This window comes from Notechis scutatus, chromosome Z (assembly GCF_049901735.1).
Source record: "Notechis scutatus isolate UNSWTSFEM ecotype Mainland chromosome Z, rNotScu1.2, whole genome shotgun sequence".
Classification (NCBI taxonomy): domain Eukaryota; kingdom Metazoa; phylum Chordata; class Lepidosauria; order Squamata; family Elapidae; genus Notechis; species Notechis scutatus.
This window is the reverse complement of record NC_142025.1, coordinates 16,197,908-16,224,554: the sequence shown is the minus strand read 5'-3', so window position 1 is coordinate 16,224,554 and position 26,647 is coordinate 16,197,908. Positions and strand designations below refer to the sequence as shown.

Genomic DNA, 26,647 nt, shown 5'->3' with positions numbered 1-26,647 from the left:
TTGTCATTCCTACTGCTCTCTGTGTAATTTTCTGCAAAACAATATACTATTGCTTCACTTTATTTCTTTTCTTTTTCCATTTGGGGTCCTTTGTACATCCTCTAAGGCCTATGTTGTTAGTTTTTATAATCTATCCAACTGCATCTAAGTTGCAGAGCTATATAGATAATTGTGGCAACTGTTTTGCCAAAGATGTTTCTTAAAAATTATTATTTTTGGTGCTCTCAATGTCCTTCTCTCCCTTGAATTCTTTCTTTAAAACTCTCCTTCTTTTAACTGGCCTACATTTGTATAGATATAATAATAGCCTGAATTTTTATATATGTAATAATAGTTTGAAAAGGCTATTTATATGGTATTATGTAGGGACAAAACCAGCCCCAAAGGAGGATTATCTTAGACAGTGAAGACTACCTGTTTTATCAGCACAAGTTGTCCTCGATTTACAACAGTTCACTTAGTGACCATTCAAATTTACAATGCTGAAAAAAGTGACTTGACCATTTTTCACACTTACAACCGTTGCAGCATCCCCACAGTCATGTGATTTACAGTTGGGATGCTTGACATCTGTCTCATATTTATGACGGTTATAGTGTCCCAGGATTATATGATTCCCTTTTGCGACCTTCTGACAAAGTCAATGGAGAAGCCAGATTCACTTAACAACAGTGTTACTAACCTAACAATTGCAGCATTTCACTTAACAACTGTGGCGAGAAGAGTCATAAAATGAGGCAAAACTTCTTTAACAAATGTCTCACTTAGCAACATAAATTTGGAGGTCAATTGTGGTTGTAAGTTGAAGACAACCGGTGCCTATCTTCCTTGTTCCCTATGCTGTGTTGTAGTATCTTGTACTATTATCAACATTAAACTAAGATGCAGTTGTTGATCCAGTCATGTATAGCTGGAATGAGGGAAGGAAATATCCATTTAAAACATTTTTTGTTTGTTTATTTAATCAAATATATATAGTTGCCCATATTAATAGAAGTAACTGGGTGGCATACATATTCTTGTTTTCAGGCAATAAAATGCCTTGATCTTGGCCTGAAATTGATGACTTCGGTGAAGTTGATACATTCAGTACAGTTTTCTACAGCTTATCCTTTTTGCTTTTATTGATCTCCATCTTTTGGTTAAAAAAAAATTGGTTGAATGGGCCCCCTCAAACGTTTGACTTAGTTGTAAAGTTTAATATTAAGATGCGGTATATTCAATATGTATTAAGACACTAACTCTGCATTTTCTTTTATAGCGTAGCTCTTGCAATATACTACCATATCAAAAAAAGGTAAGTTTGAATTTGAAAACAGTTCAAATACTAATTCATTGTTTTTTCCTCTGTTTTTTTTAAATTTCACTGCCTTATAAGGCAGTTTGCAAAGCAGAGATACTTGATGTGAATATTCAGTGCTACTGCATACGTAGCCTTGAATATGTTGTAATCAGAACTGAAACAGTACATACTCTTTCTACCCAAGGATGTTCTGGGTAACCAGGGATGGTCAGTAATGAGGAAAGAACCACATAATGGATCATGTCCATTTAGTTCCATAATCCCAAATCCCACAACAAGGTACAGAGAAACTGTTCTAATGGGATCATGGATGAAGACCTTAAAATATAGCTGATTTATATTAAGACTCAAAGTTGGTATAAATTTTTTAATAAAAAAAATAAAGCTTCATGCTTCCTTGTATAGTTCTTATAGACAAGACTGTTAAGTAGTAAATTATATGGATATAATTCAAAACCAACATCCTTATTCACATATTGCCATTCATGTAGTAAATCTTAAGATCCATAGATTTCTCCAATATTTGGGTACTGGTGACCAGATATGGAATATTGACACATGCAGATACAGTTGTGCAAAGCTTTTAATTAGATATGACATTTTATTTTACTGCCTTTATTTTTTTTCCTGATAATTGTTGCATTGGTGGATGGAATTTGTCACCAAACATCAACTGAGCAAAAAACAAATTGCTTGAGATTATCTTTTCTAGTCCATTAGGATGGATCCTGCTGGAAGACTTCCTAATTCTTTTGTTGTTTGTCTTGGACAGGTGACTATTTTTTCAACCAAAACCTTAGATTACAACTATCCATTTAATTTGTTTTTTAAAAAATCAAGTGGATTGTGGACCCTAATGGGAAGCATAAATGTTTTCTGTAGACACACTGATGCTCTTAATCGCAGATATAACTGGCAGTCATAGAAAAATATAGAACACTAAAAACCTTTAGTTCTCCAAACCTCTTCTGTCATTCTGCCACGAAATTATATGGATTTGAGCTCATTTCAAAGGAGTACCTTTTTAAATTCACTTGAAGCCCATCTTCTAAATGGAAGTTTTGTCCAACATTTGTACCTCTGAAAACATAAATGTTACTGAACTAGCATTCATGGAGTGTGGACAGAAGGAATAGAGTAGGAGTAGAATAGAATAGAATAGAATAGAATAGAATAGAATAGAATAGAATAGAATAGAATAGAATAGAATAGAATAGAATAGAATTCTTTATTGGGCAGGTGTGATTGGACACACAAGGAATTTGTCTTGGTTACGCTTATATGGTTACGTTTCCTATAGTTTTCCTGTCCTTTCAAGATTCTTCTGTCCCCATTTACTGCATTATGTAGGGTACAAAATACGATCTAAAGATGGGTGCTCTCACCCTAATTTTGAGGACTCGGGAGAAAAGTTGGACATGAATAGTTGACAAAGAAGAGCAGTATTATCAAACAAAAACAAAAAACAAAACTACAGAAGTTTTCTGAATCTGATTATCCTTGCCCCAGTGTGATGTACATGTGCCCTCTACTGTTACCTTGGAAGTATTGTAACATTCCCTAATCAGTAACCATCTAGCCATGTAAGAGAGATCCATCTAAAGTCAACCAAAAGTCTAATTTACCCGGCATTCTTTCTGCTGTGATCATCAGCTACATGCCGATTGAACAAAGCTCCCCAGCAGTTTATGAAGGCAACCACTATGCAATTATTGCTAAGCAATTATTGTGTGTGGGATGGAACAAAGAACTGCTGTGTGGCAACTGACCCCATAATTATATTTTAGTATTTCTACTTATATTGGCATCTAATGAAGGCAATGGATGGCAGAAAGTTTAAAAGCCCTAGTGCTTTTTTGATAAATTGTTCTTTAAAGTGCATTCTTGTTCCTCTCCTCCATCTCTCCCATCCCTAGTTTGATAGGGGGAGACACTATGTAAGTAAAGCAAAACAATGCATTTGTGATGGATCCAAGCTTGTTTAGGATCATAGGGATGAGTTGGAAATGGCTTTCAGTTAAAAAATAAGCGTATATACCAATCTATCAAAAAGAACACAATTGAATTAAAAGAAAGAAAAAGCTGTGCTGTTTTGTTCCTGTCCAGTCAGTAAAATGTCCTTGAACTCACGCTTTCATTCCAACAAGGATTGCTCTTGTAAATTTTATTTTAAAAAATCTCACAACTACTTTCATTTTTGGAATAAAGAGAGATTCCACTCTTATGTTCTGTTGTAGAGTGAGCTTAACCAAGTGCCATATTTCTTAGCTTGACTGACTGTAGCATCTGGAGACCTTAACACTATCTACATTTTTGCAAATGTCCTTCAAGTCTAAATAGCTTGGCATATGAGTGAGGACTGATTCTTTTTTCTTTTTTTTTAGTGTAGCACCCTCCCTCCCCAGTAGTTTTCCATGGACAAATACAGAACGTCTACTTTTCAATATAGTCCTTACTCCTAGGTCGATAGATCTCATTAGTGTGGCTTCTTTTTACGTGCGACAAGATGAGACTGTTCTAGATCAGCTATTTTTGTAGGGCTTTGAGAAGTGTTTCTCTCCCTTTCTGTTTGTTCAGTAACATTAGCATTGATTCTCTTCTTTTTTTCCCCCACTTCTAGGGACGTAGATGGAACAATGCTCCTAGATATTTTTGATGAAAATCTCCACCCCCTTTCGGTAAAGCTCACTTACATAAGGACAATAACAAAAATTTGGAATTTACGATAACGGTTCTGCTACTTCTTTTCCCTTTACGTCTGCCACTTCTTCCCAAATCATGTGTAACATATTCTCATTTTTAAAAATAATATTATTTCCCCAGAAATCCGAAGTGCCACCAGATTATGACAAACATGAACCTGAACAAAAGCAGATTTATCGCTTTGTTCGGACGTTGTTCACTGCTGCTCAGCTAACTGCCGAATGTGCTATTGTCACCCTGGTGAGTAAACAAAAGATCATGGTTAAAATCCTTAAAACAAAACTAATTTTAGATCCTCCCTTTAAGATTTATATTTGGAGTAAAGATCACATATCATATTTACCTATCCATGACTTCATGTATAAAATAGTTGTCGCAGGTGAGACAAGATACATATAAATACAGATACTTTTAGCTTTCATATACTTTGAATATATTTAACATTTGCATACTATTTTTCTTATCTTTTTATTTATCAGTTAAAAAAAACAGCCTATCTACCTCATAGACGGGTTTTGGGGAATAGATCAACAGTTCTTACTTCTCCTAAATATACACCTATCTACTGCAGACTAAATATTTTCAGTTATCTTTGTTTCTGAGACTCGCAGTGTAAAATCTTTTCAACCTGTCTTATATTTCTTTTTTTCTTTTTTCTTTATTTTTATTATTATTATTTTTTTGCGTTTACATATCTCTTCTCATCTTTAACAACACTGTGCCATCGTTGTTACATATACAGATATCTATATATTTATATGCATTTTTCTTACTATTCTTATTCCTACTAGTCAACCATTCATACCAATTTTCCTAGACCGCATAGTATCAACCTGTATATTATATGCAATATTTGCCCTGATCTCCCCAATTAAACTCTAAATCTGAGGGTCATACATACATTTTATGTTTATTAACTTTTAAGGGATTTTGACTTTATTCTCATATACCAGGTGGTCAAATGCCTTGAGTCATACAGTTGTGCAAAGCTTTTTTTATATGTTATTTTATTTTACTGACATTGTTTTTTCCCTGATAATTTTGTTGCATTAAACTATTTCTTTTCTTTTTTATTGTAAAGACTTGTCAAAGGCTGTAATAATGATATTTGAGTTTATTTGATTTTGCAATATATAATTGTAGTTCAGTTCTTAAATTTCATATTTTTCCCTCTAGCGTTTAAATTATTCTTTCTTTTCCTCTTTCTCCTGAATAATGATGCTATCTGGAGAAATAATTGATTTTGAAGGTTCTCAAGATAAAAAGTAACTTTATTTTTAAGGAAGTTTGGTAAAAATGTTATATGATATATACAAGCTTTTTCCAAAATACCTTTTTTAACAGGCAAGTTCAGTAACTCTGGTAAGCTTTTTATTTGAAGGTATATTTCACCCTTTTAGCATTTCTTTAAATAAAGTAGCTAGGAAAAAGAGAGCAGATTGGAACGATGGCACATGACAAAAAGGAACATTAAATCATTGAAACCAGATCTGCTGCATCCCCATTCCACATTTGCAGTTACTATTTATGAGGGGACTTCATTTTGGTGAGATAAATGGGGTCACAAAAGGTTAAATAAATGGCTCCAATCTAGCTTACAGCCTCTATCTTCATGTCTTCTATTTAGTTAAAAAAAGAAAAACAGCTGTGCTGTCAAACTGTGTGACAAGCATCAAGTCTTCTCTGGGCTTTTGCTTACATTTAACAGGGAGATCCCTTTAATTAAATTAACAAATCGAAACACTTGATTTTCTAGATCTGTTTCGATCTGGGTCTGGATCATAACATGAAGTCCACATTTATTGTTCTGATAGATGAACTCTTAAGAAGAGTGAATAGAGAATGCTTCCTTTTTCTTGGTGATATCATAGTGATTTTGGATAAAAGCAGCCATACTATTCTTGTGGATCATGTTAGAGCAGGTCTGTCAAACTCCCGGCCTATAGGCCGGATACATCATGCACTGACCACTCCCATGCCCAGTTAAGCGGGGGGGGGGAGTCCCGATATGTCACATGACACCCCTGTGTTAGAGAATTAAAGATGGGGATGCTATGATTCTGTTCCTGCATTAAGAGTTGGTTCCCCCATTTTATTCAACATTTTTGCAAATCACTGGAAATGTTTGTCAGAAGCTATAAAACTAGATGTCACTTCCATTCTACTTCTCTCTTCCACTATCATCAAAGGTGCCAAGCGTTGTGATTGGTTCTTGCTTGAACTAGATTGCAGGCATAATGACAGCTTAATTCTGATAATTCAGAAGGGTTGATGGCCTGGGAAGATAGTGGCCAACCAGTAGGTGTTGTTGCTGCCTCCAGAGTGGTACATTTCTTCCCATGAACAAATGCATACTTTGTGGATCCTCTTTGACCCTACTTTGTCTTGTGTGCTGTGCAATAGTAACCTTTAAATCTTATATTCCCGATTTGTCAATGGTGCCCCTTCTTGGGAAGGTCTAATCTGACTACAGTGGTCCATGTACTCTTTAGTACATTATTTAGATTATGTGTTCTTTAATTTTTAGTCTTCTTTCCATAGAAGCTGTTACCTTGATGCCATGTTTTATATAGTTTTATTTATTAGCTATTTATCTAATTTGGAAGCCACCCATTTCCTTCACAGTGGGATTCAGGGCAGGTCACAATTTTATATAATATTTTACTTTGATTTTCATCTTGTTTTTGAAGTTTAATTGTTTTTATGATATTAATTCATGTCATTGACAGTGATGTACTAAAATTTGTAATTTCAAGATAGACACTCTACGATATAGATTGTTGCATATGGATGCGTCATATAGAAATTACTTATAAATTGTTGCATATGGATGCGTCATATAGAAATTACTTAAATAACTTAAATTCTAACCTTAATCTTATTACATGGGTATTTGAAGAATAAATGAATGGTGTGGTGGTAAAAAATACTGTTTTTGTCATCTTCAATTTGACCAAAATTTAAAATAAATAAAATAAAATAGAAACATGAACCATAGGAGGAAAAGATAGAAAGGACAAGGATTTATTTTTCAGTGGGTTAGGGAATTTCCACTCACAACGGATGCTACCATTAAAAAAAAGTAGATATTACTGTACTGTTTTCCTTTTGGCCTTGATTTTTTATTGAGAACTATAATTCAGTGGTGAAATACTGGCCTTAAAAGATAAGAACTCCATGTGTGGCAGAGGCTGTAAAAAAAAAACCCATTTTCACCCCCAAAGAGAATAGTAACCACCATTGTAGATAATAGTCTCTTCCCCAAACCCCAAAAACTTTAACCTTAGACTGTCTACTATTGACCTCACCCCTTTCCTAAGAGGTCTGTAGGGGCGTGCATAAGCGCACCATCGTGCCTACCGTCCCTGTCCTATTGTTTCTCTTATTCTTTTATTTTTCTTATATGTACCCATTTCATGTATTCACAACTATGTATACACTTATACTTATTATCTTGTAAACAATTGGCAAATCAAATAAATAAATAAATAAAATAAAAATAAAAATAATAAAGTAGTCTACTTAAAAGCACCCTGGCTTAGATTATCTCTTGATTCTGCAAAGAGGTATTGTTATAGCCTTTTGATTAATATTATATAAATGGGAGTGGGGTGTCAATATTCAGGATCCAGAAGATGTTATAGGTTGAAACTTTATATTTCTGAACTTGCTTATACATCAGCAAGCAAACTGTCTTGGACAACTGTCAAGGACATTAATAACAACTGATATTTATTTGAAGGACTGTTGGAATAACTGGACTATGTAGGAGTTGATATTTAAAAAAGTTAAATCAAAGAGAGAAGCCTTCAGTTACATTCCATTGTGAACAAAATAGTTTTGGAACATTGGCAACTTTTTGCAGAAAAGTGGACAATGCTTATGAAAGAACTGAATTTGGTGAAACAAGGCTATTTCCAATTCCTCTTCAGGGTATTCCCTTCCATCTCAAACTTTAAATGGACAGAAAAAGGTGTATCCATGCAGTAAAAGATGGTTTGGCCCTATTCACTTAGAATAAATTCCCACTATTGGATATTTAAATACAACTATCTGTTGCTGTGTTTGTAAATTATTTGGAATTGTTTAGCATGCACATAATATCCCTCTACTTACTACAAAGTTGGCATTAAATCAGCGTATTTTCAAAGTGGTTTTCCAGAGTAAAGTTCAAGTTTCTCATGTATTTTCCTCATTTAGTCCAATTGGTGAAAATTGTTCTGACTTGCTTTAAATTCATGGTAAGTAGTAGAAACTGATGAAAGTTTATAATTTAATTATTAAAATGAATTAGATGTTGATCCATTCTGGCTAATGAAGTTAAAATGATATTTCTGCCTTTGCGCAACCCTCTGTTAAATCCAGCAGAATTTGTTATAGGTGTAATGGTGAGTGAGCTTATACTATTCTTGAAAAGTTAGCCAAAAAAAAATTCAGAGAAAGGATGAATTGCTATCCATGCTTTTCATTAAATTCTTACCATTAAACTTGGTTTTAATACCGTAAGAAAAAGACAGCCATAATTAAGCATAATCTATGTAAATTTCCTATAGCTATTCAAAACTGCCACCTATTCATTATATTGGGAGACAGATCTATCTTCGATTATACTTTTCATATAGGCTTGTACATTCTCTTCTGGTAGTCATTCTACTTTTACTCTCCTTTTTGCTAATTTTCTTTTCTTCAGTAAACCTGTTCCCCCTAGATTTTCTCTAGACACTACCAAAAATCGCTCTGTTTCACATCTTGTATTATTCTTGTACCTTCACTAAAGTTTTTCCTGTCGTTCTTCAGATTTCATGCTGTCTAGATATTTTCTATTAGTAAATTCAAGTTTCAAGTAAATTCAATTCATAGGCATACTGCAGACTCTGGTAACCATACATCTAGATCAGGGGTGTCAAACCCGATGACATCATGGGCCATATCACGATGTTTTTTGCCTTTGTGGAGCCAGGATATGTATGGCCTGTGCGGGCCATATCCGGCCAGTGGGCTGCCAGTTTGACAGGCCTGATCTAGATCAAGAGTCTTCAACCTTGGCAACTTTAAGACTTGTGGATTTCAACTCCCAGAATTCCTCAGCCAGCCTGACTGGCTGAGAAATTCTGGGAATTGAAGTCCACAAGTTTTAAAGTTGCTAAGGTCGGAGACCCCTGATCTAGATCATCTGAACATCCAATGAGTAATCAAACCTAATAATAAATAAGGATTATGCCTGGTAAATCTTAATATTCTTCCCTAGATGACTGCTACTATTAATCCAGCACATGGCCAAAGATCAAAATTAATTTTTGTTGGCGTGAATCTAATGTCAGTATAATTTTTTTTAAATTTATTTAAGCAAATAGCTTTATAGTTAGGTTGCTTTGCAATATAGTTACTTCTTCTTTTAATTTTCTTTTTTATTAAATTTCATTATATGATACAACTAGACAGGAAACAAAGTTAGAAAACTGAGAAAGAGAACGTTGCAAAAAGAAAAGAAGAAAATTAAACCTCTGTCTTTCATCAGTGCAGTAGATTACAAAAATAATACCTCAACCTTTTGCTTTACATTTCTCAACATTTCAAGCCATTTCTATAATTATAAAACTGTTCTAATCATCAAAACCTAAACTCATTCCTCCCCCCCTCCCCAGTTTTGAGCAAAAAAATCCAGTAGTGATTTCCAGGTAGAAACAAAACTAGATAAACTCTTTTCTCTAATTAGTCAATGTCACCATATTTGCAAACTTCATCACTTTTCCATCTACTCTTCCATTGTTGGAAAGTGCGTCTTTCCACTTTTGTGCATATAAGATTCTTGTTGCTGTCCATTTAGGCAGTCCAGTTACTTCTTGTGCATGAAAGCATTCAGGTGTAGGGAATGTCAGTGGTAAAACAACATTATCTGTGGAGATGCAAAGGGAAGAAGATTGATGAAAGCAGAGCTACAGCATCATGGCACAAAACCTTGCTCATTTTGTGTATTACAGGATGGCTGTCCTTGTGATGTAATTCAGCTGCTTTTTTAAATTGCATTGTTAAATTTCTCCACTCCACCCCATATTGCCCTCTACTTTTTAATGATGATTGCATTAACATCTTTGCTGATTTTCAGATGTTTTCTATATAGGAGTTTGCAGATCAACGAATAATCAAGGCTACTTCAGTACATCATCCGTGGTAAACTCGTGCGAGAAAATCTTTTAAAGTAGTTATCATGCTGGCTATTTTAAAACATTGTTTATTATACCAAGTCTGAAATATTTACAGAAATCAGCAGTAAAAGCTATAGGTTACAGTTGGATCTAAATGGATGTTGTTAATAAACCGTGACATATTATTTATCTGGTTATACAATTGGAAACAATTTTCCATTTAAAGATCACTCAGGTAGGAGGGTGTAATTGTGTTTCCTACTCCTCTTATTTCTATTCAGCTAGAGAAAAGTATGAACTCTTACTTTCACATTTTTTTTCAGGTATATCTTGAAAGATTACTAACTTATGCAGAGATTGATATTTGTCCATCAAACTGGAAAAGAATTGTACTTGGTGCAATTCTACTTGCATCCAAAGTTTGGGATGATCAGGCTGTGTGGAATGTGGACTACTGTCAGATCCTGAAAGATATCACAGTTGAAGACATGTGAGTTTATTGTTCGGCCCTATGTTTGCTTATTTGTTTGATAATAGATGCAATGGAAAAATGTCTGAAGTGGCTGAGAAATTTATTTATTAAATATTTGCTACCCATGTCGTTTTGAAATGATTCTTGAGTGGCTTACAATATTAGAAGTGAAACAGCCTCTAGACCAGGGGTGTCAAACTCAAATTCATTGAGGGCTGTATCAGGTTTGTGTTTGACTTTCGGGGGGGGGGGGGCAATGGGGCGTGGCTAGGGTGAGCGTGGCAAGCTTGATGTCACTCATCAAGGCTCCATTTTTAGCCGCGACTCAACCCCCCCGGGCTTTGTTTTCTACTGTGATGGCTGCTTGCAGCCCTCTGCCAGAGAAAATGTAGCTCAGGACTGTGCGTGACCCCTGTGAGCTCCATTTTTGGTCACGACGGTCTCTTGCAGCCCTCTGCCAGGGAAAATGCAGCTTGCAGGCCCTTCCAAGTTCTGTTTTTGCTGGCAGATGCACCATGGGCTGGTCATTCATTGTTTCTAGAACAGGCCCACAGGCCAGATCTAAGAGCCCCATTGGGTGGATCGGTCCTGCGTGCCTTGAGTTTGACACTCCCTGCACAAGGCATACAGAGCAGTATGACAAATAAAAGGCTATTCAATTTGGGAACAAAGTTGGGGAACAAGAAGTTAAAATTTTCAGGGAAATCCCATTTTCATAAATTTCACGCAAGGGTCTTCAAACTTGGCAAGTTTAAGACTTGCGGACTTCAATTCCCAGAATTCCTGAATTAACATGACTGGAGGAGGAATTCTGGGAGTTGAAGTCCACAAGTCTTAAAGCTATCAAGTTTGAAGGCCCCTGATTCAATGGAATGGAATGGAATATGAATGAAATGGAATATGAATGGGGCGGGATGGAATGGAATGGAATGGAATGGAACAGAACTGATCAGTAAATCATGTAGTTGTTTAGCAAATCAAACTTCCCTCATTGACTTTGTTTGTCGGAAGCTGTCTGGAAAAGTTGTGAATGATGATCACATGATCCTAGGATGAAATATATGCCAGTTCCCAAGCACATGGATTTTGATCATGTGACCATGGAGATACTGCGCTGATTCTAAGTATGCGGACTAATTGTAAGTCATTATTTGTAGTGTTATAACTTTGAATGGTCATTAAATTAATTGTCATAAATTGAAGACAACTTGTAAATACAAATACATGAGAAAAAACAATGTTAGATCCAACCAAATTAGCTGAACCTAGATTCTGTTAGATAAACGAATTAAGGTTTAGGTCATAATGAAATAAATTTAACTTAGTCTATATGTAACATTTCTGGTAAGTAAACAAACAAAAGCTAGTCAATTCCAGCAAATCATAAGTAAGAACAGGATAGGCATGTCTCTCATAAACTGAGCAATATTCCATCACATTAAATAATCGGTGATTATGAAAGACATCTTTTTCATTTAAATATATAAGGAAGATAGACACAAAGTGAAGAAAGATTAACTTTGCAGGTGTTTGTTATTAAAAAAAACACCTGTTTACATTCTATTAGTTTGTTGTTCACTCGGCTCAGCCTCTGTGAGTTGTGGCAAATAAAAATTTTGTACTTTTTCTGTTCTTTATTTCTCAGGAATGAATTGGAACGCCAATTTCTTGAGTTGCTGCAGTTCAACATCAACGTTCCCTCAAGTGTTTATGCTAAGTATTATTTTGATTTGCGCTCCTTAGCAGAAGCAAACAACCTGAGTTTTCCTCTAGAACCTCTCAGCAGGGAAAGAGCATGTAAACTTGAGGTGAGACTCCTGATCATCTCGCCTTTTGAACATTGCAATAAGCTCTCCTTTTATTTTACACCACATGCATCAAATTATTACTTCATTTGTTACCACCAGAAAGCATTGGTCTTTGCTGATTTGCTACCTTAAGAGTCAAAAATACTATTCGTTGCTCTCCAACCTCATTTCCCAAACGATGTAGATATTTTTACAGAATATATTGGGAACAGTTTATTGATTCATACATGTCTTGGATTACTAAGCAGACTGTTTTAAAGAATGTCTATAAAGTTTAAACCAAACGACTATGATATATTCAGAAGTGTGGTGAAGAGGATTGGGTTCCTCAGCATTTTCATGATCTGCAGAAAGGAAAGAAAGATTTCTTTGATAGATTTGTGTCCTATCACTCTAAGAGCTCAAGGCAGTATCCATAGCATTTCATCCTCTGCTTCTTCCTGGTCCTGGTAAGTTGACTAGAAGAAGATGAATTGCCCAAAGCCATCCAATCAGCTACCATGACTGGAGGATGTCTCAGGTCCTGGTCCAATATTTTAGCTATATACTACTGGATCCCATGCATTTGTGTTATAAGAATATATTTTGGTTCAGGCACCACTATCTTGGCACACGCTTGGATATCCCATAAAGGTAGACGACCTCTGGTGGGATTCAAATTTTTTTACTCCGGTTCTGTGGGCGTGGCTTGGTGGGAGTGGCATGGCTTGGTGGGCATGACGGGAAGGATACTGCAAAATCTCCATTCCCACCACACTCCTTGGGGAAGGTTACTGCAAAATCCCCATTTCCTCCCCAGCCAACTAACCTGCTTTCCAGCTCCATTATCCTGTGTGGAGTAACAAAAGAAGATTCAGCCGATCAGCTGGGACTCGGGAGGCAGATAATAGATGGGGGCGGGGCCAGTCAGAGGTGGGATTTGCTGGTTCTCTGAATTACTCAAAATTTTCACTACTGGTTCTCCAGAACTGGTCAGAACCTGCTGAATACACCCTCTGTAGAAGACCTACTTTGAATCTGGAAGTTTCGGCAAATCAAGTCATTGTGTATGTTTGACCCACTTCATTCTCTATTCTCTTACAGGCAATTTCTCGCTTGTGTGAAGATAAATATAGGGAATTCAGGAAATCTGCAAAGAAACGGTCAGTCAGTTCAGACAATCTGTCTATAATTAGATGGTCTCCTGCTGTTATCTCCTAACAGTGAAGTCTGCTATACAAGACTATAGAAGTACTGTTTCTATCATTCTAACTTTGGGTGGGAGGGTTGGTTTTGGTGATTTTCTTTTTTCTTTTCCTGGTTTTTCTTCTTATTTTTAGATCTGCCTTTACAGTGCCTCCCCTTTTGTGTAGCACACAAGAATAACTATAGGGACTTGCTAAGAAGAACTTTGAAAGAAGATTTGTTTTCTTGTTTATTACAACCCCTCGGCTTTTTGATGGGGAGCAGGCAAATGCAAATACCTTCTGAGAGAGGATGAAACCTCAGAAACCAATACAAGATCATTAAAGAGGAAGAGGAAGAGGAAGAATAAAAGACCCTTAACAGAAGGTTGCAAGAAGCATAATAAGAAAGAAGTTGGATGTGTTTTGAGATCCTCTTCAGTATCTTCTGCTGGTTTCGCATTCTTTTTTTTTTCTTTTTGCTTGAGGTTGCTTTCTCTTCTGTAACAACCATGGAGAAGGCAGTGCCTGTGGTAGCACAAAATGAGCCTGTGATTAGAGTCTGTTTCCTTTGTCCCTTTACGAAAGATGCGCTTTTGTTCATAAGCTGTTTTATTAGCTTTCCCCCACCCCCCTAATTCTTATGGACATTGTTGTTTCTTGTGTGCTTTTACTGTATTTGGGGGGAAATTGATTGATTGACAGTGCTGAACCCAAAGTATATAATAAGATCAGGTGATTTTATTTTTTTTTAATTTATAGCTACCGGTGTCTTGATGTTGCCCATGTGGTACATTATCAGTACTGGTGCTTTGTATTATATGTGGTTGCATATGCCTTCCTACCTTTTTTCAGATGGGTTTATTTTTTCTTACTGTAAACTCAAGAGTTGTTAAAAGGATTCAGGTGAACAGTGAAGCTTGGGCCAATGTGCAGGCATTGCTTTAGGTAGACTAGTTCTTTTGCAAGATTTTTAAAAAAAAAATCGTTTAGAGATTAGGTAGAGTCAAGCAAGAAAATTCAACGAAAGTATGAGAGTAAAAATCTTCTTTTGTATGGCCCAAATAGTTGATTTTCTTCACTTCCTGGTTCAATGTTGCAAGCAATAGCCTCAAAAGTTTTTTTATATGTTTATTTTAAATGGAAATCAATCTGTTTATATATAAAAGAGGAAAAAAAATTAAAAAAAGTTTTTGTTCAAGGAAGAAAAGGAAAAGAAAGGAATTATATGTGTATGTGGACGCACACACATGCATATACATGCAGGGAGCATGAGTATGTGTGTATAATAAAAAGAAGTGTTTTTGTCAGAGACTAGGTTTTGGAATAAAAACTGTTTAAAAATGAGTCCTTTTCAGCGTAGGTGCTTATAGGAATTTAAATAAAATGCAAACTGTGAAGAAAAAATTATTGCTTTGTTGATTATTTTTTAACTTTTTTTAAACTGGTTTCTGTCTTTTCTATCTCTTTCTTTCTGTCTTTTAATGGGATAAATAAATCAAATACCATATATATATACACAGTACTTGTGCTCTAATAAATAATTGAGTTTGCACAGGTGAGAAAGGTGCCATACAGAAAACCAACCAATCAGCCAAAATCAGCTTCAGTATCACGACTTCTGGAATTCACTTGTCAAGGGATTTTTTGATGATGTTGGTTTTACTTTTTGTGTATTGCTTTAGCAAAACAGAGAAAGCATTTCACCAGGATTTTCCTTCCTGCATCCTCCTTACTGTCTCTTGCACTTCATAGCTTCCAGACATTTAATAAGCGCCTGGTTTAGGATAAACACCTATCACTATATTTCAGCAGCAGCATAAGGAGACAAGCATATTGATTGGGATCCCATTAAGCCTTAAAACCATGATTACAAGTAGTTTACTCATAGGCAACGGAACACCCTTATTTTCATGAAAGAACACATTCGTGTGGCTTAATTTTGGAGGGAAGGAATACATTCCTGCAGTCAAAGGCCTGGAATCAAGGAGCTTGAAGCTAAGGACACTATTTATTGGATTTTTTAAAAAGTGTTTTTTCATTTCAGGAAAATAGCAAACAGTGAGAAAAGAATTGCTACCTTTACATTGAAGTGGACTAGATCTATATTGTTAAAAACAACTGCTTTATTGAGATTTTGCAGAACAGTTTTTTTCCAGCAAAAATAATAAAAATGAGGCAGGTGGATTTAGAGAAAGGTATGACAGAAAGAGAAAAGTTTATGTAAAGTTTTCAATAAATTTATTCTAATTTTGTGAAGTTTATAAAAAAACTTAAAGATTGTATAGTCTGTTTATTGTATGTATGTACATACAGTCTGATACCTAAGATTTCAAGTGGATTCCATAAAACCTTGCTCAGTCTTGTTTAGACTGTTGAATATTGTTTTAGCTTTGTGCACTGGATTCTACCTCTGTATAGGAGAATTTTCCACATTCTTCAACTAGTACTGATTCTGTGATTTAACTTGGTTATGTTTCTTGCACTACAAATTATAAAAATGAAATCTGTTAAATGTGGTGTTTCTCATTATTAATATTATGTTATTTTGAAAGCTAAATTACTTTTGAAAATGCTTTAAAAATAGAATTCTTCTAAGAATAATAATTGTTTTACTTGCCCCAGCTCCTGCCAACCTTGCAATTTGAAAACATGCACGTGCGAATAGATAAATAGGTACCACTTCAGTGGGAAGATATCAACAGTGTTCCATGCACTTTGGTGTATTTTCATGCTGGCCACATGACCACAGAAATGTTTTTGATCAATGCTGGCTTCTTTAGTGAATAAAAGGAGATGAGTACTATGACTGGACAGGGGAAACCTTTATCTTTTATAAGAATAGTTCTGTAAATCTGTATTTAAAAAAATATATTGAGACTCTAGAAAGAGTGCAAAGAAGAGCAACAAAGATGATTAGGAGACTGGAAGCTAAAACATATGAAGAACGGATGCAGGAACAAGGCCTGGTTAGTCTAGTGAAGAGAAGGACCAGGGGAGACATGATAACAGTGTTCCAAAATCTCAGTGTTTGCCACAAAAAAGAGGGAGTCAAGCTATTCTCTAAAGCACCTGAAGGTATAACAAGAAGCAATAGGAGGAAACTCATCAAGGAAAGAAACAACCTAGAAATAAGGAGAAATTTCTTGACTGTTAGAACAATCAGTGGAACAGCTTTCCTCCAGAAGTTGTGAATATTCCAACACTGGAAGTTTTTAAAAAGATGTTGGATAACCATTTGTCTGAAGTAGTATAGGGTTTCTTGTCTAGGAAGAGGGTTAGAATAGAAGACCTCCAAGGTCCCTTCCAATTCTGTTATTCTATTCTATTTTTTGTATTGCCAAAAATTGCAGAAAAACATCATGTTTTTGCTTCCAAAAAATTGTTTCCAAAAAGTACTCTGTACTTACAAAATTGTGTTCTCTTCATTCCCAGATTGAACTATTTAACTCAAACATTTAATTAAAACATTAATGAATTAGATTTATACATATGCCTAATTAAATATTGTTGGAACTCCAGTCTCTTTTTGGAAAAAAAAATTCTGCAGATAGTCTTTGTAGAATAGATACTAATGGGGTAACAAATTCTTGTATGTGTTGAGCTTTCTGCATAGTAAGAGCACATGGAAAAATATGTCACAAGGTAGTAACTTCATGGCTACAAAATAATAATAATATAACTACATGGATACTAAGGAGAAATGTCACAAATCATTGGATAACAGAATAAAATTCCCACAGGTTGAAACATGCAGGTTCATATCAGGTTGGCTCTGAGTCCTCCTTCATGACAAACAAAATACCTTTGGGCAAATAATTGACAACATACCGTATTTTTATCTCCATAAGATGCACCCCTCCCCCCAAAAAGTGGGTGGAAATGTCTGTGCGTCTTACGGAGCAAAAAATACAGGCCTCTTCTGTCTTTGTCATTGCCCATTTTCCTTCTCTAAACCTAGGTGTGTCTTATGGTCAGGTGCATTTTATAATGTAAAAAATATGGTAATCTGGGACACAGGCACACATTCTCCCCATTTCTTTTCTATCTTAGATATTTTTTCCTCAGCATTCAAGATGGAATAGAGATGGGTAGATGAAGGTTGACGAGTGGAATGGCAGAGAAGGGCTGAATCTCTGGATTTTAAAATCAAGAATTCTTAGGAAAAGTTGCCAGCTAAGGCTCAAAACAATGTACAGGAACTCCAATTTCTTTGTGAGATGCAGACTAGACAAGAAACACTGCCCAATAAGCCAAGCTACATTTAACCGAATCTTGCAAAACTGAAAGAATTTATTCTGCTGCTTTCACCTTTATGACCTGATAATAATTTAGGGAGGATAATTCTTGAGTGTCTTGCTCCAACCACTATGCATTTGTGTGCCATGCTCTCAAGGTCATTCCTACGTATCATTAACAGATGTTCATTATAGAAAATTATACAGAAAGCCTTATATTTGTGAAGAGCTTAGTGCTGCTTCAGTCATGACATTTAGAGGGTAGCAATTTCATTAAGGAAATGAAAATAATCTCATTAAAAAGGAAAATAAGAAATAAGGAAAATAACTGAAATAAGGAAACAGAAGAAAAATGCCCAAATAATGCACAAACACACAGACAAACACACACACTATTTCAAAGGCTTGTTAAACTTTAGAAAAAGTAGAATTCTACTGCCTTGTATATTTTTAGAAAAGAAGTACAACTTGTTTTCTGGAAAAGGATAGCTGCTAGCCACTTTTCATTCTTGTTGATAATTACAAAACATAAATTTACTAAGTCTTAAATACTCGGGTTTACTCCCACTGAAGACATAACTCATATCTGGAACAAATTTATATTGTATTCTCCGTCTTTCAGTCTTTAATAAGAGTGGACACTATTTTGAATTCTTTGAGCCAAAAGCAAAGTTTCTGTGCAGGCACAGTTCCCATCTAGAGGAAAGACCATTCTGGGGAAAACAGAATTTTATGGCAAGCTGCTTTTTGAGGGGCATCCTGTTTATTTACCTTCATTTTTCATGTTTAGCTTTCTGGCAAAAACTGAGGATCTTGATACCCCTGCCAGGATTCCATCCTTCTATCTTTTTAATCCAGAGCTAAAAAAACACACCAAACAGTTTCTTCACAAAATTAAGTACCTTATGCATTGAATTCCCCTCTTTTTAACAGTACAAACGGAGAAGGTTTCAAATCTATAAAAACACTCTTATTTTACTTCTGCTTTTCAATGTGAATAAACAGTGCAATCGACAAATCAGCAAAAATCTATGGAGATTCTCAGTCAACCAGGTCAGGGTTGTTCCAAAGATATATATTTTTTCAAAAGAAAACTGGGCTTTCTTTGTTTTCCTTGAAAACATTTCACTTCTCATCCAACAAGCTTTTCAGTTCTGAAGAAGACTTTTCTTGAATGAGAAGTGAAATGTCAAAGAAAAACAAAGTCCAGTTGCCTTGTGAAAAAATCATCAGAGATCATAAATTGTACTTTACATGAAAATGGGGTTCTGTGGATGATGAAATGTGGGCTAATGTGTCTATCAAGATTCTTGGTCATCCAGGTCCTGGTTGTCCCAAAGGTGCTTTTTTCATGAGGCAACTGTACTTTCCTGCTTTTCTTTGAAGATGTTTTGCTTCTCATCCAAGAAGCTTCTTCAGCTCTGACAGGATCCAGATAAATGTGGGTTAGTTATACAGCATCTGAAATGAGGCGACATAACCATGGCAGGTGCTGGTCTTTGGAACTGGATTTTAAGTACTTTTACTTGCAACATTGAATGGCTGATCATAAGTCAAGCGCTACAGTAGTCAGAAGTTCGACAAATTAACCCCCCCCCCTTTGCTCTTAAAGTTGCGGTTACCCAACATTTGAAATGTTCAGTCAGGTGATCCAATTTTTTTATTTCAAAATATTTTGGCTTGAATTCAGATCAGTCATTCTGATCATACTGGAGATGTTCTGTGTTTCAAACAACATGAAGTCTTTTTTTACTGAGAAATTGAGCTTGAAATATTTCCAGAATGATGAAAACAACTGGAGCAGAATGTTTCAGGCTCAAAATGTTTCAAATCCATAATGTTTCATGCATTCCTAATGCTGGACAGGTTAGGCATCATCAAGCTTAGAGCTTTTTGGGGGGAACAGAAGAATATACAGTAGATTACCTTATGCCGCCAGGCTTGAAATTTTGGACCTAGACAACTTAGAACTACACCGCCTACAGTCTGACCTAAGCTTAGTATACAAAATTGTCTGCTACAATGTCCTACCTGTCAATGATTACTTCAGCTTCAACCACAATAACACACGGGCAAACAATAGATACAAACTCAAAGTAAACTCGATTGCAGAAAATACGACTTCACACCAACAGAGTGGTCAATGCCTGGAATGCACTACCTGACTCTGTTGTTACATCTTCAAACCCTCAAAACTTTAACCTTAAACTGTTTACTGTGGATCTCACTCCATTCCTAAGAGGTCTGTAAAGGGGCATGCATAAGTGCACCAGCGTGCCTACCATCCCTGTCCTACTGTTCCCATTTATTCATACTCATTTTTTATGTGTACACTTATACCCGTTTATACTTATATGTTTATATGTTATGTTCATACTTATACTTGTTTTCTCATACATGCTTGACAAACTAAACATAAATAAATAACAATAAATAAATAAATAAATAAATAATAAATAAATAAATAAAAATAATAGATAGATAGATAGATAGATAGATAGATAGATAGATAGATGATAGATAGATAGGCTATTATGGAAAAAGAAACATGCCGGGACATCCATGAATTCTGTATCACCGCTTAATCCAACTGGCTTTAGGGAATTGTCCTTCGTATCTATTTCAAAGACTTTGGCCACTACAGAGACAATATCATCAGGAGCCCTGGCAGCTGGTGTTGCTATATCGTCTTTCTTTATGATACTCATTTCTATCACCCGGGCAAAGCAAGGCTTGTTCTATTATTTCTTCTCTCAATTTATCTTTCATCGCTCAACTATCCCAGTAATTTTAGGAACCTGGAATGTCCCCAAGAGGGTAAGGAAAGCTGACAATAGCCAGGATAATCCCTGTTGCCTTTTGTCTTTGTGCAGTTGTTGGGGCAGAGGTGAGACCAACAAATGTCTTTAGCTATGTTTTCTAAAGAAGGCTGGCTCCGCTCTGCAAAGTTGTGTTTCATTCCACTCTCTGGCCATCTTTTCAGTAGTTCTCATTTGCTCTCTCTGTTTAGATTTCTGTAGGCTTTGAGAATTCAGAGATTTTTGTTATAGATTCAATAATTGGGCAATCAAGCTTCAACATGGAGTATTCAGATGTATTCAGTTTTCTCTTCATTGCTCTAAGCTACAATGAGACGATTATAGGTAAGTACATATGACCACATTATTTGTAAGGTATCTATCTGTGTTTAGCTATTTAAAGGATGTTAACTTTTCAGCCATTACTTGTTACAGTGGTCTGAAGGATAAGCCATGCATAATAGCTTGTTTAAACCTGTGTTAATATAGTAATGCAGAGTAATGACCGAAATAGTAAGTCACCTGAATACATGTGGACATTTTTCCACCATGGTCATTATTTTCTTTATAGGTCTGGCAATCTACTAGTTAATCCCTTAATTTTTTAAAAAAATTGTTTTAAAATGACAACAAGTACATCTGAAACCCAAGTAGACTATCTACAATCAATCAATTTTTATTATGGTCACAGACCAGCAAATAAAATAATCATCATCATGATCCTAGAATGCTGGCAGCAACCCATATCAACCATCAGAGCCAGTCAATGATATTTGTGATATATTTTAAGTGATGAGTTGACTGAGTTTTATGTTTAATGAATAAAAGTAATAATAATAATAATAATAATAATAATAATAATAATAATAATAATAATAATAATAATAATAAATATTGCAAATGATAATGGTTTAACAGTGGGCAGTCAAAGTTTTCCCAATTTTACATACAGCATAACAGAATTTGGCCACATTCAGACAAAGTACTTTATACAGATCTGATAACAATAGCTACAGTATTCCCCACATATTTTATTAGGTTAAGGTGTTATAAATGGAGTCTGTGAGCCTTTATAGGAGATGCAGTATAGTATGATGTGAGCTATGGTTTCAGTGGCAATTAAACATGACTGTTCTTATTCATGTTTGGGACATAAAAGTATTTGAAAGATATTTCTGAGATAATCACAAACTTATTTTACCATTGAAAATATTTTGCTTCTCTTCCAAGTATTGGACATCCCTGAACTTCTTAGAAGCTTCTTAGATGAGAAGCAAAAACTTTTTCAAAGAAAAAACTTTTTCTGTCATTTTTTAAAATGTATGTGCAAGAAACCTCTTCATCTGCTTCTTCCATCCAGCAATTAAACTTTACTAGTTCAGAAACTTATTTTTCTTATATGTACCCATTTCATGTATTCACAACTATGTATACACTTATACTTATTATCTTGTAAACAATTGGCAAATCAAATAAATAAATAAATAAATAAATAAATAAAATGAGCATGTACCAAAATCTTGTCTTAAATGTATCTCTAATATTCCTTCCATGGGCTTGATAACTATCAATTTTAGAGCTGCCTCAAATTTTCTCTTTGAAATGTTCACATGTATTTGATATATTTTTACCAAACTTTTAGCATACAAGATATCTGCTGCTCTGTTATTGACAATCCTCTTCCCCCCACCCCTGTTTTTGTTCTTCCTTTTTAGGAAAGATTTGGTTTGCAATTGTGATCTTCCTGAGATTTATGGTGATATTTTTAGCAGCCTATCCTCTTTATCAAGATGAGCAAGAACGCTTCGTCTGCAACACACTGCAACCAGGATGCTCCAATGTATGTTATGACCTCTTTGCTCCAGTATCTCACTTTCGGTTTTGGCTGATTCAAAGTGTGTCTGCCCTCCTTCCTTACGTTGTTTTTGGTGTCTGTGTAGTACACAGTGTGGTCAGACACATTGTAAAGGCCTCTTCCTCCCCTTATTCTCAGTACAAAGAAATTAAGACTTTATCCGACTGCAAAATTACAAAGAACTTCAAAAGTCCAGCAAAAAAGGGAAAAATTGGCAGGAGAAATGAGGTGGCTGCCTTGGATTTTTCCAGGGCTTATATAGTTCATCTTATTATGAGAATATTGATAGAGGCTGGCTTTGGAACTGGTCATTACTATCTCTTTGGGTTTTTTGTTCCGAAGCGTTTCTCCTGTGACCACTTTCCTTGCACGAGTTTTGTTGATTGCTACATTTCCAGACCAACTGAAAAAACCATCATGATGCTTTTCATTTGGGCACTTGGTGGCTTCTCCTTTCTTCTTGGTCTTCTTGACCTAATCTTTGCTTTGCGGACCAATGGGGTAAGAAATCATAGAAATAAGCTTCTGTTGCAAAAGTTCAAAGTGGAAGAGGAAGGCAGCCCTGACCTGCAGCAAGATAACAATCCAGGCAATGTTCATCATGGAAGCATGACCATCCCTGATAGTGGTGTAAAATGCTTGCTTGCTTGTAAGGCTACAGAAGACTGTTCTTTTTCACCTACAATGACTCTTCAGCAGACAATTGGCACTCATCTCAATAATAACCATAATAAGCTATGTAATGAATCTGCCAATCAAGATCTGGTTTTTAATGAAGCTAAACAGTGGGAGAAGCCATCTGAGCAATCAAGACATGAGCACCAGTCCTGCTTTGTCAAAGAACCCTTGGCTTTTGAATCCCAAGAGGTGTGCCATCACAGTTTTCATTCATTTGCAAGTTATGACAAGCCCTCAGTTCATTATTCTACTCTGGAGAGAAAGACCTCTGATACTCTGTCTGTCTGTGATAGTTCTGTATACTCAAAATCCAAAAAATCAGAATGGGTATAGAAAGCCAGGAACCAATATAGTAATTGGAAAAAAAAATCTCATGGATCACAAAATTAAAAGTGTCATCATTACGCTTATATTATAATTAACTGGAATTCTTTCATTGAAATAAGAGTTTTGAAAGAGTGTACTTCAATATTAAATGAGGTTTTGGAATGGGATAAAACAGCTATTCTCAGAAACTTACAAAGATTTTTGTGACACAAGGGTCACTATTTCTGTTGTTTGATATGTATTTATCAAATGCTATAGAATTTAAGTGGTACATTTCCTCATTGTTGGATGATAAACTGCTTAAATTTGTTGTTTTAAAGGGGGAATGGAAAATAATAGGGAAAAAATTATCATGGTATGACCGGTTCCAATCATAGTCCCACCATTTATGATATTACTGTCCTATCACTATGGCTTTTGCATGAAGAAAATGGCCTAGTTTCAACCCTTGTTGAAAATACAACATTTCCTGCTGGAAATCCTGTTCTGTGTGTCCTCAACTGGTTAGAGTTAAAATGAGGAGACGAGGGTGTCTATTTATTGAATTCTGCATATATATTGTAATCCTGGGATTGTATTCCTTGTTCCATACAGAGTCTCAATTTTTAATCCAGAAAACCTATATGCTAATAGCAGGGTGAAAATTTGAAGATGATACTTCATCTTTCTCTAGAGGTACAAGAGTCTGTAAAGATCTTTAGTTCAAGTGATTTGGTACCTGAAAGAAAGCTTTTTGCAACTGTTGATTTCCAAAAGCTAATTTATCATTCCACAATGTTTACATTTTACATGACATGTTTTATTTGTGATATTCTCTACATCAGTGTTTCTCATCCTTGGCAATTTTAAGACCTCTGGAGTCCAGACATCTGAAACTTGTCAAAATTGACAATCACTGATCTAGAGGTATTGGCCTTCAACTCCAAGCCAAAAGATATAAAGCATGGGAACAACACCAGAATGTGGAAGATAGTCTAAACCTTGAAATACCATAAACCCAAAGTAAGTTCAGCCAGACATCTTAAAATCTTCAGTGCTTTATAGTATCTTCTATCTTCGACCTTGAAACAGAAATGATTCAAATGTTTGCAAAATAACAAATAAGTGCAGACTTAATTATATGGCAAAATGTATTGATCTAATTTTTTTTGTTCCCATTTCAGTTCTGCTATTGAGACATAGCTTTGGGCATTACTGATCCCAATTTAATAATGAAATATTTATTCGGGTGCTTATTGAATATCATATATATAGGGCTTTCCTCATTTGTTTCATGGTCACCAGCCAAAAGTTATGGAGAATGGAAAGTCTCTTTTTATTATTAAGTTCTTGTATGTACATATTGATGTGTTCATCTTAATATCTGGATTGGAATAGAGATAGTCCTTGACTTACATGCATTCATATAACCATTTGAAGTTACAATGGCACTGAAAAAAGTAACGTACAGACAGTCCTTGTAGTTATGAACATTATAGCATCCCTATAGTCACACGATTAAGATTCAGGCACTTGTCAACCAGCAGGTATATATGATGGTTGCAGCATCCTACTGTAATATATATGATTGCCATTTGCAAACTTTCCAGCCAGCTTCCAGCAAGCAAAGTCAATGGGGGAAGTGGATTTGCTTAATGACAGCATGATTTCCTTAATGACTATGGCAGAAAAAGTCATATAATTGGGCAGGACTCACTAAATCACTGCCTTGCTTAGCAATGGAAATTCTGGTCTCAATTGTGTTTGTAAGTTGAGGACTACTTATACACACAGATTTTATGATCCTCAGGAATGAGGCTTAAAGTGTCCTCATTTAAAAAAAGGAGTCAACCCAAAGAAGAAAATAGGATCCAAAGGCAGAATTGATTTCTATATTTTCCCATATAATTCTATGATAACCATTTGTATTCCTCTTTCAAGCAAAGATTATATACAAGTCATATATAACATACCAGAAAAAGAATTTGCAACCTTTTGACAGTATAATTTAATTCCTAACCCTAAAAACTTACTTCCAAAATGGAAAGTATTATTCAATTCTACTTTCCCAGAACAACACATAAAGTGCAAACAAAGTGTGTTTAGTGTGATAGCAAAGAAGGATTCTTTTTAACCACTTGTCTTCATTTTAAAACTGCGCTGGTCACATTTGCAGAAAGATTGGGAAAATGTTTCCCCAGGATATGTTGGTTCCTCCTTTGGAATATGCATGGTCTATATACGAGGAGGATTTTGCTTAATGGTTGAGAAGTCACTGCAAGCATGTCAGTTTAATTGCTTTTTTTCAACAGTGGCATATTTATTTCCAGAATGAAAAATTGCATTAACAATGTGATGGTTATTTGTTTAGAACTTTTTAGTTTATGCTTATATCTGTTCCCCCATCTCTTATTAATCATTAAAGTCTGAGTGACAAATACACACCAAGAAATAGTTTCTTGAAATAATTTTTGAGATATAGCTTGTCAGTGATTCTGATTTATTTGAGGGGATGAATCAGTTAGGAATCACCTTTAAAAATACTTGCATAATAATCTCACAGATTTTGCAGTTTGATAGAGAATATTTGTAGTTCAGTATTGAAACTGATGATGCTACCTAGTTTTGGGTAATGAATCATCTGCAAGAAAATAACCAAGTTCAGAGACCACAAAGGATCCCTCATTTTGAGGTTCTTACGGTACATAGAAAAAAGTAGAGTTTCTAGGTATTCAGCTTACAGTGAACACTTTTACACACACACACACACACACACACACACGACTTTCAGTGTTATAACAGTGTTGTCACGTTTCAATGTATTCATTATGAGGTCTTTGTGTGGTATGGGTGCATGTATGTGTAATTTTATTAAGGATTTTAATCACAATATTAAAAATCTGAACAGAAGGTGAAAGGTGCAAAGGAGAAGAAAAAAAAAAACCACCAAAAAATAGAAAGAAAAAAGAAAGAAAAGAAACTTGTGTGTTGGAAAAGACTTGAGAATACTATATAATGGGTAGCCAGAAAAGCAAATGAATTATTGAACAAACCAATCCATGCTTCTCACTTGAGGCACAAATGAAGAGGTTTAAACTCTTAACATTTTTGTGGGATCCTAAGTGTTTTCTGAGCTTGTTTGTTTTCTTACAAACGTTTCATTACCAAACTAAGTAA

The 26,647-nt window shown here is 35.3% G+C and overlaps 2 protein-coding genes across 3 annotated transcripts in view; both read left to right on the top strand.

The window, feature by feature from the left end:
• CCNY (cyclin Y) overlaps positions 1-15,002 on the top strand; it is a 110,152-nt gene extending 95,150 nt beyond the window's left edge. For both annotated transcript variants that reach the window (XM_026672244.2, XM_087948414.1), the window contains exons 5-10: positions 1,262-1,297; positions 3,924-3,981; positions 4,127-4,246; positions 10,476-10,642; positions 12,270-12,432; positions 13,516-15,002. In XM_026672244.2, coding sequence (XP_026528029.1) covers positions 1,262-1,297; positions 3,924-3,981; positions 4,127-4,246; positions 10,476-10,642; positions 12,270-12,432; positions 13,516-13,632 — 661 coding nt within the window. In that variant the 3' untranslated portion in view covers positions 13,633-15,002. The remainder of the gene's footprint in view (positions 1-1,261; positions 1,298-3,923; positions 3,982-4,126; positions 4,247-10,475; positions 10,643-12,269; positions 12,433-13,515) is intronic.
• A 5,717-nt stretch (positions 15,003-20,719) lies between these two features.
• On the top strand, positions 20,720-26,450 carry GJD4 (gap junction protein delta 4). The gene is made up of 2 exons (XM_026672119.2): positions 20,720-20,976; positions 22,347-26,450. The coding sequence occupies exons 1-2, from the start codon at positions 20,913-20,915 to the stop codon at positions 23,495-23,497; spliced, it is 1,215 nt and encodes a 404-aa protein (XP_026527904.1). The 5' UTR covers positions 20,720-20,912; the 3' UTR covers positions 23,498-26,450.
• Positions 26,451-26,647: the final 197 nt, after the last annotated feature.

What these genes read in the sequence shown, in the direction of transcription:
- GJD4 (XM_026672119.2), top strand. Translation starts at nt 20,913, where the DNA reads ATGGAGTATTCAGATGTATTCAGTTTTCTCTTCATTGCTCTAAGCTAC. An exon ending in CTACAATGAGACGATTATAG is followed by an intron (nt 20,977 to 22,346) that starts GTAAGTACATAT and finishes CTTCCTTTTTAG; the next exon opens with GAAAGATTTGGTTTGCAATT.